The 15,969-nt window shown below is 42.1% G+C and overlaps 1 protein-coding gene across 2 annotated transcripts in view; it reads right to left on the minus strand.

Moving 5' to 3' along the window:
- The window catches only part of Ltbp1 (latent transforming growth factor beta binding protein 1), a 228,864-nt gene that overhangs the window by 92,958 nt on the left and 119,937 nt on the right, over window positions 1–15,969 (minus strand). For both annotated transcript variants that reach the window (XM_013013664.1, XM_013013663.1), the window contains exons 14-15: window positions 15,047–15,169; window positions 10,640–10,759 (exon numbers count right to left, since the gene is read on the minus strand). In XM_013013664.1, the coding sequence (XP_012869118.1) occupies window positions 10,640–10,759; window positions 15,047–15,169 (243 nt within the window). The remainder of the gene's footprint in view (window positions 1–10,639; window positions 10,760–15,046; window positions 15,170–15,969) is intronic.

Here is a 15,969-nt window from a genome sequence, read left to right on the forward strand (position 1 = left end):
GGGTAACTCGAGAGCTAGTCTTCCCCCTGCAAAGTAAAACTTCCAAAGAATCAAAGATTTAGGGAACTGAGGGGTTCCGTGGGATGAGAGTCCTATAAGCAACCTGAGAGAGTAGAGGCAATCTCTAACAGGCAGAGGAAAAAGATTCTAACGAACACCCAAAGACAGTAGTGACACCATGAGAAAATCCAGTCTACAGTTTAAATGACCAAGTGCAGTGGAAAACACCTGGAATCCCACCCACGAGGTGGTGAGATCAGGAGGATCATGGAAAAATGTTTAGCAAGACTGCATGTCAACTAACCAAGAGCTGGATATGATGGCACACCCTTGGGTCTCTCAGCTACATGGGAAGTGAAAATAGAAGAATTGTGATCTAAGCTATCTCAGCAAAAATGCAAGACCCTAGCTCAAAAATAACCAAAGTGAAAAAGGGCTGGAGGCTTGACTCAAGTGGAAGAGTGCCTGCCAAACAAATCTGAGGCCCTGAGTTCAAGTCCCAGTAGCACCATCAAAAGCCAAAAAAAGCAAAACAATCTAGGGGACAAACATACATGTTTGGGGAAGCTTGACATTTCAGGGTGGAAAGTAGAAGTGGTAAACCTATAATGGTAATAATAATAAAATAAAAATAAAAGTAATAATAAATAAAATAATAAAGAATTATTCTAAAGTCCTTTTCCTTTAGGTAGCCTCTGAATTGGCTACCCAATTGTTTCTACCAGTTGGATGCACATTTTTATCTATACCCCCTGCTCTTGGGTCTAGAATAGAGACCTTGAAGAGAGTCATGAAGCATCTAGCTGACAATAAGCCGTGCACACAGTTTTAAATCAAGATTGGGAATTTAACATTGAAGTTGAGTATGTTGGGATAAACCTGCTGTCCTATCTACTTAGAAGCCAGGAGTGTAAGTGTCAGCAGCCAGGACTACATAAGAGAATTCCGTTGGAGAACTGTAAGTGAAGAACTGTGGTGTTGAAAACATGAAAGGAAGGGTCTGTAAATCAGCAGCAAGATTGAAGTCCACATACTGAAAGACAGCTGGCCGACTGGATATTCTGGCACAGAAAATTATAAACATGCCATCACTTCAATACATTTCTATAAGCCAAACAAATAAATAATAAGACAACAATGAATAATGATAAATAATGAATAAAATAATAAATTTAGTAACAAGACTAATGGAAATAGCTACAGAATATCTAACAGACCCAGCTCCTTGTCTCTTCTCAATAAGCACATGGAGTTTATTCACTTTTCACTGCATTTTATTAAAATTATCCTCTCTGGCTTCCAATGGAACCCAGCAACAGGGTTATGGTAAAACATGACAGAGGGTAGCTATGCATGCACCCATTTGTGCATTCCATGTGCATATTAGAAGAGGCAAGGAACTAGCACTGCCTTGTTATTCTGCTGCTCTCATAAAACAACAGTAATTATGGTTAACTGATCCTAGGCCAGGATGACAAAAATAGCACTTGTAGCCTGGCTGGTTGTCCACCCGGTCTTTGGTTGTAGGCATCTATATTTTGTAAACATGGAAAGCAAACAACTTGGAAGAAGAAGCCAAGCTCTGGAGCCAAAGTAAATAATGGAAGAGAATGAGCCGAGACACTAGACATGGAGATTCCAGACAGCAATGGGAAAATGCCAGGTCTACTATCTGGTTGGATTTCAAAAATGTTATCAAGTTCTGAAATGTACGGATTGTTCCCTTGTCATTCAGGCATGAGAAACAGGTGATTTACAGGACTATAGAATATAATGTCTAAGCTCCTACTTTCAAAGACTACATTTTTCTCTAAAGTAAGTGAGCAGGCCCTGAAAATGACCATTTATGAGATACTCATAAAACTTCTATTCCTTAGGCTCCTACCATGATGAATGATGAAGCATGCCTGGTATGTCTACTCTTTACCTATTATAGACAAAAATCACCAGATCTTACCGGGCCAATCATCTACAAGTGTTTAGAACATGACCTTCCTGATGCCATGCTCTGTGGGAAAGCTGGGGGAAAACAACCACAGAGCAAAACTTCAGGAAGGAATTCATATAAAGAAGGATGGGAGAACCACCACACCCTGGTAGATATACATGGAGTGAAACAAACAGCACTGTGTATCAGTCCAGAAGTCACTCCTAAGGTGCAAACACATGCATCCAGGTAGGTCAGCCCACAGGAGGTCCCTGTTGTCCGATACTGTGAGTCTGTACTACCAAGCTCATCCCTCCCTTGCCCTTTCTCCATACTCTGTACCACACTGACACAGTTACACCCCTTTCCGCTCAAAAGCCCAAATCAGAAATGGGGAATCAGCCCTTCTATGTTCCTTCTCTCTCCTTACATTCAACTTATTACAGAAAAGTAGCAATCTACCTCCCAAATATCTCCTGTGTTCCCCACTTCTTTCATTCCTATGACTTCCATTTACTCTCACCGGGTTGTATTGTAATGTTTCGACTTGTTTTTCCTAAGCCTTGATGTTTGGAACCCATTATCTAGCTTATAAAATACAACTCTGATCAATGGCTACAGCTTATGGACTTTAAAAGCATCCAAAAGTTCCCACTCTTCTTCCATAAAGTAAAAACAAAAACGTGTGCAGGCTCTAGTGGTAGCAAGAGTAAAAGGCCTCGTCCCTGCAGTTCTAATTTCGAACCCTTGGCAAAGTCTCCCATCACAGGAGAACAACTTGGCAGGAAACAACTTGGTTTCTACCTAACCCCCACCAATCATGGTCACCTCAGGCCTTCAACAGAGATCAGAGACGATTATGTAAATATACAATGCATATTTTCCATGGAAAATAGAGTTCTATACTGGACTTTAAGATACAGTCTTATATCCTTATTTAAACTTATACAACATTTTTTTTTCTTTTGTGAGTCATAGGGCTTGAATTTGGGGCTTAGGTGTTGTCCTTGAGACTATTTTGCTCAAGGTTAGCACTCTACCACTTCGAGCCATAGCTCCACTTCTGGTTTTCTGGTGGTTAATTAGAGAGTTTCATCGACTTTGCTGCACAAGCTGGCTTTGAACCACAATCCTCAGCCTTCTGAGTAGTTAGGATTACAGTAGTGAGCTACCAGCACCCAGTTTATATAGAACACTTTTATTGCCCACATTCTTCTGGTGCATTTCTACAATGAGTTCAGAACGCCTCAGTGTTGTATCTCACAGAAAACTTACCATGTTGGTAGAATAGTAGATTCCAAAGTCCAACTGTTCACCAAGGGAGTGCAGAGGAAATAATGACTTGATAATTTCCATTCAAGGAATTACTTGAACCTCCCAGAATAAAATAGGTGCTAGAGGTTTGTAAGGTCAGACTTTGTGAATCAATTCAAGATTTATACAACCTTCTCCTTATACGATCACCTCATCCAAAATGATGACTGTGATCCACAGAGAAATGTCCTGCTTAAAACCAGATCTGCTGCTCATGCTCACAGGATTTGCTGGACCACCCATCCTTAATAACCCTATCTGAACAAGGACAGTCAGGACAGTCTGGCGCCATTTGTCCTTACAGATCCCTGACAGATTCTGAGATCATCCTTTCTTTTAAAAAAATGCTTCCACATCATTGTTGGAGTCACATGTTCTACAATTCTTTGACAAGATCAATATAAAGGCCATGGGTCAAGATTTCCCCAATTCCACCTTTTTTCCTCTTTCAAGAAAAATGAGAACATTAACCTCCCCAGAGCCTCTGGCAACTTTCCATTCTTCCACAATAACACAGAGATGTCTCCCAGATGGTTAGCAATCCCACCTTGCTAGTTTTCATTGCCTTGAGATGCAATTCATCTGTGTCAGCATTTTTTTTTTTTTAGATTTCCCTTTCTAACAACCTGCAGATCTATCGGACTGCCTTGAAGATCTCCTCAGAGGGACGGGACCTACTGGGGTCAGAGGCCTTCAGGTGCAGTGTTAACCCCTTAGTACTCCCAGGGAAGTGTCTCCTTAGGCCTTACCCATCATTTCCTGGGAGTGGCCTAGAATATGTCCCAAAGTAACATTTCACATGCATTATTAGTTCCCATACTTTCAAGAGATGGATCTGTGAGCCACATAAAACAATATGAGATTTGTGTCTCTGAGATCATCGAATCTCAATTAATCCCTTTAGTCAGCAACACAGACTTTGCTGAGTGAGTATATTTGAGGTAAGAATAAAGGATCTTATTCTAGTACCTTCGTGTCATAGTGAACACCCAGGATTAGTGCCCATTACACCTGGACTATGACTTCAGTGCCTCCTTTTACATGAAAGATGATGGAGAATGTATTTGACAGAAAGCAAGCATGGGAAAATGAGAGGCAGATGCTGAGCAGGCGAGCATGGTAAAAGCACCTCATTGCACTGGAGGTGTAGCAAATCTAGGATCTCAGGCCCTGCTGTCAGCTCTGATGAATTGAAATATGTAGTAGCAGAGCTGCTGGCAAAAGTCTACCTAGAAACATCACTGCTTTGAGCATCTGGAGACCGGCCAAGGCTGAATACAGCGGCCATAAAAAGCCAAGGATGAGCTCACAGAATCTGTCCACGAGGGCCACCAAATTACAGGCTTCTAACCTCACCTTTCTTTCCAAAGGAACATTTTGTCTTCTAGAAAAAAAAAATCTCAGCTGCAGTTGCCTATGGGGTAGGGCCTGCCATCTAAAACTTCAGAATTCCCGGGTCATAATTCTCTCTGCTTACAACTACTGGATCATTCCAACCCACTGAAGTTTCTCCCTTTTAGAATCTTTTCTTGACCTTATTGTCTTTGTTATAGTTGTTTTGGTCTCTAATGTTCTCATTTGTGTGAGAGTGTCACACTCATATTACACAAGAGAAAATGCTGGAGTCACAGATAAAAGATCAGCTTCTGCCATTTGTTACCTGTGGTCTTGGATATGTCCATTGACTCTCTGAGAATCAGTTTTCATACTGTCTTACAGGGCTGACTGCTGGGAGCAGAGCACCCAATGAAACAGTCAAATGAAAGTCCTTTGCAGACTATAACATGAGAAAAAGGTTTTCTGAAAATAATTATTGTTCAGCATAAGCACTCTCTTTGCCATTAGAAGCATTTTACATTGTTGTTGTTGTTGCTTCAACAAGTTTCTGGATTTCTTTGGCGCCTGGTACAAACACAGCTAAGTGACTGATGAGCAAATAGTTATTTAGGGATAAAGATGGCTTTTGTACATATTTTCAAAAAGGGTGCTCAGTTGTCATCTATCTAAAGATGAACATGGGATAAAAGTCTTCAATTTGAGTATCTGTAGATTTTACAAAGGTTCATGCTGAATGCTGGTAAATGATTCTTCACATAAGAAGACCTCCTAGAACGATAAGCTTTCCATGTTTACCCTGCAAGGTTTTGGAATCTTGTTTCGGAACATACGACAGCCAACCAGTTGTCAAGTGGACTGAATGACCAAAAAACTCTTCAAATGTCCAAGACCTGTCAAATTTAGAAAACTTAAATGGAAGCCAGGATGATCTCCATAACTAGGAAGTTCTGATAAAATCGCAGACATTGTACTTCCGGGTCACATGGTCTGTCACAGCCTCCACGACAGAGCAAGGCAATTGAGAAAAATATCAAAGGGCTGGCGGCCTAGACAGCAGGCCCCAACAGTCTTCTTTGTGAAGGTGTGCAAGCAAAGAGAAGTCAAAGAAACAGCAGCATAATTCCAGAAACCTAATTCTGTGTTAGGAGTCATTAATGACCCTACAGAGCAGTATCGTGATTCCCAAGGATATTCTAGCTAAGTTTAAAAAAAAGCCAAGAAGTGAAAAGAAAACCTCAGAATTATTTAATTTCATAAAAGAAAGCTCCCATGATGGACAGTTAAAAACTATATAGCCTGAGTTTAAAGAAAGATGAACAGAATAATTATATTAGGGAAACACGATATAAAAGTTACTTTAATTTGTATCGATTTCCACTGCACTGGGGGAAAGTAGCGGTACTTGGGTTTGAACTCAAGGTGTGGTGCTTGTTTTCAAGAAGGTATTCTACCACTTGATGCATGCCCCATTTATGATTTCAGGTTGAGTCTTGTGTGTATTCCCCTGGATCATGATCCTCCTCTTTATACTTCTCCTGTATCTGGAATTCTAGGCATGAACTACTATACCCAGCTTTTATTAGCTGAGACAGGGTCTTGAGAACAACGGCTTAGACAGAGATTCCTTTCATCTCTGACTCCTGAGTAGGGCATATGTCACTATTGGGTACAGTATTAATGGCATTAAGAGATATGTGTTGGAGAATGAACATGATGGATATTTGAAATGGACAATGATGTACAGAACTAAACACAAACTAAACAGGAGGAAAAGGTTTGCTTCCTCCAAATAGCACCTGCTCATGTTACTGTTTTCACACACAAACTCTGTTCTCATTCATAAGCTGCCTCAAAAGAGGCAGCCATCAGTAAGACCCAACTTACACAGTGAAACCATGAGTCCAGCAAGTCTATCCCTTAGAAGAGAAACAGAAAGTGTGACTGATACCCAATTCTGGCAGAGGATGAAAGATTCTCTCTTGAGACAGCCAAACATTCTTGCTTGGCTTTTCCAAGGGAGACCAGTACATTTACTACCCCAGCCACACCTCTGCTTTTGACTCTTTGCAAATCAATTGCACATAAGAGTTTCACAGTGGCTGGTTTCAAACCTCAATCTTTAGATCTCAGCCTCCCAAGTGTCCCACCGAAAGAGATATTTCATGTGTGTGTGTGAGTGTGTGTGTGTGTGTGTGTGTGTGTGTGTGTGTGCTGGTACTGTGGCTTGAGCTCAGGGCCTGGGTACTATCTTTGAGGTGTTTTGTTCAAGGCGAAAGCTCTGCCACTCGAGCTACAACTCTACTTCTGATTTTTTGCTGGTTAATTGAAGAGACTTTCCTGTCAGAACTGGCTTTGAACTGTGATCCTCAGGTTTTAACATCCTGAGTAGCTAGTATTACAGGCATGAGCCACCAGTGCCCAACTGCAATAACCTTTTTTTTTTTTTTTTGGCCATGAGGCTTGAAATTTGGGCCTGGGTGCTGTCCTCAAGCTCTTCAGCTCAAGGCGAGAGCTCTACCACTTGAGCCATAGAACCACTTCTGGTTTTCTGGTGGTGTATTGGAGATAAGAGTCTCACGGACTTTCCTGCCCATCGGCACCTGGCTAAACAGCCCTTCTTAATGGCTATTTAGTAGCAGAAAAGAAAGTCAAATCAACATGGAGACAGATAAGCTTAAAGAAAAAAGCATAATGTTGAATTTAAGTTACATTACATGCAACCTGAATGTGTTTGATTATAACCACATAAAAAGCCCCAAGGGCTGGTGGCTCATGCCTACTCAAGGAGGCTAGATCTGGGGAATTGTGTTTCAATGACAGCCCCGGCAGAAAAGACTGAACGACTCCATTCTCTAAAATAAGTACCAAAAAGTTGGGCTGGAAGTGTAACTTAAATAGTAGAGCTCCAGGGGGCTGGAAATGTGGCTTTCTGGTAGAGTACTTGCTTAACATGTATGAGGCTCTAGATCTGATTATTGAATAAATAAACAAACAAACAAAAAGCAACAAAAAAGTAAAGCTCCAGGGCTGGGAAGGTGGCTCAGTGGTAGAATGCTTGCCTTGCATGCATGAGGCCTTGGGTTCGATTCCTCAGCGCCACATAAGCAGAAAAAGCCCGAAGTGGTACTGTGGCTCAAGTGGTAGAGCGCTAGCCTTGAGCTGAAGAGCTGAGGGACAGTGCCCAGGCCTAGAGTTCAGGCTCCACAATTGAAAACAAACAAACAAACAAACAAAAAAAGAGCTCCAGCCAAACAAAGAAGCTGAATGTGCAAGAGGCCCTGAATTCAAGCCTCTGATAACACAAACTAATTAATTAATTAAAGGCACATGAAAGGATCCTTCAGGATCCTCCCCGGGGACCAAGAGGAGGCAGGCAGCACAGAAGAAACATTATTATAAGGTTTATCACCGGGGGCCATATCTCCCAGGAAGGAGTATATGGAGTCTGCCCCCATCCATGTTGCTGGTCGGTCTGGGGGAAGTAAGGTAAGTGCTTGCACAGGTGGGTCTGGGTGGAGAGAGGGAGTGGCCAGCTGTAGGGAGGGAATTCCAGGGCAGGAAGGAGCTCAGGTCTGGGTGGAGCTGAGGACCAAAGGTACAGATAATACTAACAGTATAGCCAGTGACAGGAGAGGTCTAGAGAAAAATATTAAGGTATCTGGAATACAACAGCCCTGAAAGGTGACAATCATCATCTCCATAGATGACAGTGAATAAGTTTCCAATGTAGAGGTTTTCTCCAAAAGATAGGATTATAGGAATTCTCAAATTGTTCCTCTTCTATAGAATTTTCCATTGAAAATGAGAGAGAAAAACAATCTCACTGATCAACGTTAAATATCTTGAACTCAGTTGACACAAAAGCTCACACCTGGTGACAGATAACTATTAGAGATGGAAAGAGATACCTTGTTAAAACACCTGACCACCACAGAACCGGCAGTTACCTCCCCACCTCCCCACCTCCCCACCGCCCTTTCCTTTGCCTTCATGGAGCTCATAACACCATCACCTCCATAGTTTTGCTTGTTTCCTCACTAATCCAAACGCACGAGAGCAGCAGCACAAAGAGAGAGGACTTTCTTTGGCTCCCTTTCATGGTCTACAGAAGGTACTCCATATAACTTGTGAAATGAACAAATAAAAGCTAAGTTGTATTACCAACTCGCTCTACTCCAAGATAAGCTTGACATGGCAGCTTCTAAAGAGTCCTTTAAGGGCCAAAGTCCAAAGGTGATAAATAAAATGTTGAAAGGAGGGAGAAGAGGGGCCAGTCATTCAATAGCATGATCAGCATCGAGCAGGAAAATTCAATCCACTTGTTGGCTCAATGTCAGAGGAAAGGAATGTTGTAATAGGTGCTTTTGGTCACAATCAGCTTTAAATCACTTGAAACTCTATTACCATAAAAAAATAGGATGGAAAGTCTATTTCATAATAATGTCCAAAGCCCCCATAAGAAATTTTGAGCTTCAAGTTCCATATAAACAAGAACTGGGATGGCCAATTCTGCCACTGAAGAGCGCCTTGATGTACAGATTGGAGACATCTTTATGATGCAAATTCACAACCTTGGCAACACAGAAAACAAAGAGATTGCATGGAACCAAGGGGTTTAATGTGTGCCTTTGTTTGAGTTGAGCACCTGGGGTCCTATGTGTGCTGATGATTCTATCCAGCTGGTTGTCAAAAGCAAAATTACTTTTCAGTGAGATGCTGCTTCTGCCACTACATTGGAACAAAATGTGTGTGCACACACATGTAAGAACTCATTTAGTATTATTTACAATTGAAGAACAATCATTTGCCAATCTGGTCAGTCACATTCTATTAGTAACTTCATGCATCAAGGTTGAGTTGTTACAAACTATAGTTAGTTAACAGAACTCTCGCGTCCTTTCTCCAAGATCATGCCTTCCAGTGTAGAAGGAAGAACACAAACAAAATTCTGGGCAGCTATGGACTTTCATGCCAAATGGCAAAATTGAAAACAATGGCACTTTATGACTAGCACAGATAATGCTTATCAAATAAACAACTAATGAAAAAACATCTTTTCTTCTTTTCCCCATAGACCTACAGTTACTATAGATAAGTTGGTAGACATTCTTGGGGAAGGGACAGGGGTCAGGACAGGGGCCATTATACCTGGTGATGAGTCTATAGCTTTGATGTTGAGAGGGGCTCTGCCACCTACTTATTCCCATCCTCTAACATACCTCAATGTCTTTTCTGAGTTACTGGAATGAAATCAACATTTCTTTTTTTTTTTTTTTTTTTTGGGTCTGGTCGTGGGGCCTGAACTCTGGGCCTGGGCACTGTCCCTCAGCTCTTCAGCTCAAGGCTAGCGCTCTACCACTTGAGCCACAGCGCCACTTCCGGCTTTTTTCTTTTTGCTTATGTGGTGCTGAGGAATCGAACCCAGGGCCTCGAGCATGCAAGGCAAGCGCTCTACCACTGAGCCATCTTCCCAGCCCCCTGAAATCAACATTTCTAAGAATCGACTTTCCAGGGTCCATCCCTTTGTGTAGCAATCCTTCCCTGCTTCTCTATGCTCAACTACACTGGACTTGTGGACTATGACCTTCTTCCTTCCTCCCTGATTGCTTGCATTCGATGTTTTCTCAGCCAAAATATTCTCCCCTTATTCCCCACTTAATCCTCAACTCGAGAATTTTTTCTAAGGGCAATGCAATCTATCATGAATTCTCATTACAGCACTTGCTCTTCTTCGTGACATGTTTGGGTGCAAACCAGTGCATCTCCCTTTAGCACTTCTGATGTTACCTGGTTTTGATTACTGAAAATCATATTAAGGATCACAATGTGACTCAATGAGACTTATTTATTCCTTCTAGAATCTCACACCTTGGATACCAACTCACTGTCTTATTTGTTCTACAATTAAAAATTACTTAGAGCATTTCTGAGACTGCTATAAATTAATTTTTTTCTTTTTATTGCAAAAGAGGACTAAATTGGCCTTGCACTGCTCAAGCAGGAAATAGGACATGCAAAAGAAATAGACATCTGGAAGGGATGGAACACTGTGGCACCTACCAACACATTGTCCATTCCAGCCTCGGAAGCCTTCCGTGCAGGGGACACACTGGTAAGACCCCGGGGAATTCACACACTGCTCATCTGGACAAGTACTTGGTGTCAAGCATTCATCAATATCTGAAAGACCAAAAAGCTAGGTCACGGACATTTTTCCAGAGAACCAAAGTGAAGTACTACTTGGAGAAAGTACATGATACCTACATTTCACTTGAGAAAACAAGAATTGGGTGAAAAGTTGGGGCTAGACTTTAATTCATGGCGTTGATGTGGTTATTACAGGTATACTGGCTGCTTGTCCCTGGATTAAAGTTTTTATGCACATTCTAAGGAAGAACTTTGCCCCAGTTCTTCAACCAGCAGTGACAGCTCTCTCCACTCTGTGTGTGTGTGTGTGTGTGTGTGTGTGTGTGTGTGTGTGTGTGTGTGTGTGTGTGTGTGTGTGTGTGTCTATGGGTCTATGTCAGCCCTGGGGCTTTAACTCAGGGCTTGAGCATTGATCTGTGTTTGCTCAAGGCTAGTGCTTAACCACTGGAGCCACAGCTCCTCTTCTGGCTTTTTTGGTAGTTAAGTGGAGAAAAGAGTCTATTAAGACTTTCCCAACCAGGTTGCTTCAACCTGTGATCCTCAGATCTCAGCCTCCTGAGTGGCTAGGTTTACACGCATGAGCCACCAGTGCCCAGTGGAGATCAAATCTTTTTAGGTAAAGGCATAGTTTGCCAGCAAGAAACACAAAGCCTGGTTGGTGATGGATGTCAGCTATCTTCTTGGTGACGGGTTTTCTAGCAGACTGTGAATAATCTTAGGAAGCCTGGCTGCTTTTAAGAACATCCCAGGGGGAAAGACACCTGAAGTATGTTGGGGCTGTGGCAGAGGTAATAATGGCAGCAACTTTAGGAGTGTGTATGTGTGTGTGTGTGTGTGTGTGTGTGTGTATGGTAGTCAGAGGCTTGATCTCAGGTCCTAAGTGCTGTCCCTGAGCTGTTTTGTTCAAGGTTATCACTCTACCACTTGAGCCACAGCTCGACTTCCAGCTTTTGTAAATAAGAGTTTTCCAGATTTTCCTGCCCAAGCTGGCTTCAAACCATGATCCTCAGACCTCAGCCTCCTGAGTAGCTAGGATTACAGGTGTGAACCAGCAGTGACTGTCAACTTTAGGTTTTTTTTCCCCCTATACAATTTTTACTTATTGTAAAGGTGATGTACAGAGGGGTTACAGTTACATAAGTCAAGTAATGAGTACATTTCATTTTGAACAATGTCACCTCTTCCCTTGTTTTCTCCCAGTTTTTCCCTCCTAGTCCCCCTCCCCTACAAGTTGTATAGTTCATTTTCAACATAGTGTCTAGTGAGTATCACTGCTACATTAATTCATCCTTTGTCCCACCATGTCTGTGCTACCTTTACCCTCTCCCAAACCAATAAACTTACATACAAGACAAAGAATTTATATCTATATTTACTGTGGTAAGACATATTAAAAAATTCTATTTGACCATAGTACCATCTATTTTCAGAATGATTTTTATCTCCCTAAGTTGAAATTCCATTCAATAAACAATAGCTGACTTGAAGTCTTTTTTAAAGGATGATTAAAAGCAACAAAATGGGAAAAAGCATTCTCTAGGAGAAAGTTCAGTTTGAACTGTATGGTAACAATTGGCCAGGCAATTGGAAGAGTGGTTTTGTAGATATCAGGTATAAGTTTTCCCACATAGAACACAAAGCACAGAGATCATCTGAAATACCACACATAAATGGAAAAGTGAAGTAGAAAAAAAATATCATTGTTTCACTAAATAACCACAGATATCCTATGTTTTCATTTGGATCAACTGTTAACCCTTATCTCCTATTACATTTTCATTAGACATTTGGGAAAAGATGTTTAAGATGAAAAAAGTTGAAGATAACAGCAATGAAATAAGTTTCAGGTCAGTATTTTCATTTTTCTTTTCTATCAGTTGAAAAATTCCTGCCAATAAACAATGACATACTGTCAGATGTTCTGGAACTTCTTGTCCTCCCCCCCCCCACAAAAAAGAAAAAGATGTCTACCGATTTCATTTTTCCAAAGAGCATGCCAGCATCCTCTGGATAGAAATGTGACTGTTAAATGAGAGAATGTCACCAAGCCAAGTTGGGACAACACATAAGCCAGGAGGATGAGCAAGGTAAGATACCAGCCCTGGGTTTCCTGCGACTTATGCCTGTCCCCTGTAAGTTAGGGACTGCCTTGCGACACCTCAGTCCAGCAGGGGGGATGTATGAGATAATGTCTGTAAGTTACAATGGGTTCCTTGGAGACCTGCAATGTTTGAATGCAGCTTTCGTTAGTGACAGCTGAGAAAATCTTTGGTGAGCCAGAAGCCCAGGGCCCTTTGGTTCTGGTCCACAAGGAAATTAGAAAACAGTCGTATTGTTTGGCTCTTCCTCTCTTCAAGATTTTTTATGAGAATAGAATGATGGATTACTTATTCTGAAAACTAAGGATAATTTCTATAAGTGTGTATTATTGGATAGGCTACCAGTTTTCACAATAGAATTTTACAATTTCTTGTCTAGAGGTTTCTATCTTTAATAATATATACTATCATTTAGGATCTGATTTCTTTGTATCGACATGCTCAAATTCAGCACCCTTTTATGTTTCTGGCACTCTCCTCCATAGGTCTAAAGGACTAAAAAGCTTTATACACAAACCAAAAAAAGTGAGAAGGGAAAAGTATAAAAACAAACAAAACAAACTAGAACTTAGCAGGGCACTGGTGGGCTTACATCTATAATCCTTGTAATCCTAGCTACTCAGAAAGGTGAGATCTGAGGATCACACTTCAAAGCCAGCCCAGGCAGGAAAGTCCATGAGACTCATTTCTAACCACCAAAAACCGGAAGTGGAGCATGGATCAAACGATAGAGTGCCAGCCTTCAGCAGAAAAGCTAAGGGAAGATACCCAGGTCTTGAGTTCAAGCCCCAGGAGCAGTGCATGCACACATAAACACACAAAACCCTAAACTTGGGCCAGGCATGGTGGTACCTGCCTGTAATCCAAGCTGTAGGTGGCAAGTTTGAGGCCATCTTGGGCTACATAATGAGATTCTGTCTTAAAAAACAAAACAAAACCCAACAATGGCAGCAATAACTAAAATTTGAGAACAAAGTGATGGGTGCCACAGCAGATAGTGCCATTCACATTTATGTTCATGACAGTCCTACAAGGTAATGACATGGCTGCCATGTTCCAGGTGATGGGGGTTCACAAGGACTCAGAAGTATACCTGGATCAGGTATAAGGGCTGTCAGGTGATTCCAGTCCTTATTGGCCCAAGCCACCCTACAGCACAGGGAGAATCCAGCGGAAGAGGACAGTGGGTACATGCTGGACCTTGTCCCATGGTCCCTTAGTCCTCAGGAGAGCATGAACACTCTCTTCTGATCTGACTTGATCAGACATCCAGTAGCCTGAAACCGTCCCACTTGTCTCTAGCTTAGAACCCAAGGGGCTGAGGCAGGAGAGGAAGGGATGGACTACCAAAAAAAAAAAATCTAATTAGCTTTTACTCCAAGCCTGGGTCATCAGAACTGTGAAGAAAAAGAAGCCAAGCGACAGCTGAGATGAGGCAGGCCCACTGAGTCTGGCCTTTCTTAGTTTGAGACACCAGGCTACAGAAGACAAGAGATAGGTCTGCAGGCAGCCAGACAGGGAACCCTGGACCCCCTCCACATTCTCCTCACAACTCCAAACTACTCCCAGTGCTCCCTGTGCCCTTGGCTGAAGCTGATATACAAATTCAGGAACACATACACACAAAAAGTACCATGATGCTTTCACAAAGAACTTGGACAAGCAACTACAGGAACAGGAACATTAATTAGGAAATAATCCTGGCCATGAGCACGATCGCCTGGTTTGGGTGAGTAATGAAAGCATTTTATCCAGTACTAAGAATTCGTCAGGCATTCTTTCTAAATGGAGTCTACACAATAAAACAACAAAAAAAGTCTCAGAACACATGTCAAAGGAGGCAGTTGAGACAAAGAAATGCACCAAAGTGGAAAGGTTAAAAAAAATATAAAATGAGCAGTGGTCACACCTGCTCTGTGTTTGAGAAGCACCAAACCAACCAGGTACCCTAATGAAGTCTGGGTTATACTAGATGCTAAACAATTAACTGCTCTATGGTGATCTCCACTAAAAATACCAGCAGAGACAGATAGTGAAGTGACAAGAAGACCATGATGGAACAAAATCTAGACAGAGCTCCAGAAAAGTAGGCCAAGTCTGTGAATCTAGACAGCTGGAGGAGTGAGGATGCGCCCACAGGCTTTCACCATCCTTGCATTCCACCATCCCGTGTGCTCACCATGGGGGACACCACCATCTCCCAGTCCTCTAGCACACTTACCCTCACAACGACCCCTCCTGGTCATCCGGTAGCCGCTGTCGCAGTATTCACACCGGAAGGCCCCCATGGTGTTCACACAGTGGCCGTCCCCACACACATCGGCCCTTAGACACTCATCCACATCTGCGTGAAGAAGAAAACAGTGTCCAGGTTTACTCCCCCAAGGAATCATCTCACATCTCTCTTTGCTTCATTCAAATGCAATAAAGAAGTAAACGGGAGACAGGAGCCAGAGGCTCCCACCTGTCATCCTGGCTACTAAGATCTGAGGATTGTGGTTCGAAACCAGCCTGGACTCTTCTCTCTAATTAACTTCCAAAAGCCCAGCAGTGGAGCTAGGACTTAAGTGGGAAAGTACCAGCTCTGAACAAAACAGCTAAGGGACAGTGTTCAGGCCCTGAGCTCAAGGCCAGTATGGCACAAAAAATAATATAAAATGTGATTGATTTTGCCATCATCCCTTTGATATGTTTGGTATATGCCAAAATTAATATAGTTTTGATTCATGAGGTGGGGAAGAATCATATTTCACTCTTGTCTTCAATCCTCCTTCAGAAATGTTGGAAAGCTGGATTCAGTGGCTTATGACTGTAATCTAAGCAATTTAGAAGGTAGGACTGGATTGGGAGAATCACAGTTGAAGATCAGCTTAGAAAAAACCTTTCCTGAGATCCTATCTCAGCCGATTAAAAAGCTGGACACAGGGATACATGCCTGTTATCCCAGCTATGTGGAAAGTAGAAATAAGAAGACCTCCATCTGGGCAGACCTAGGCATAAACTTGAGACCCCATCTCAAAAATAACCAAAGCAAAAAGGAATGCGGGGCGTGATTCCAGGGGCAGAGCACCTGCCCAGCAAACCGAATACCATCAAAAAGAAAGTATTGGCTAGAAAAATATCCGTTTTCTATTTCCCAGTGCC

The sequence above is a fragment of the Dipodomys ordii genome, unplaced genomic scaffold, assembly GCF_000151885.1.
Source record: "Dipodomys ordii isolate 6190 unplaced genomic scaffold, Dord_2.0 Scaffold20, whole genome shotgun sequence".
Lineage (NCBI taxonomy): Eukaryota > Metazoa > Chordata > Mammalia > Rodentia > Heteromyidae > Dipodomys > Dipodomys ordii.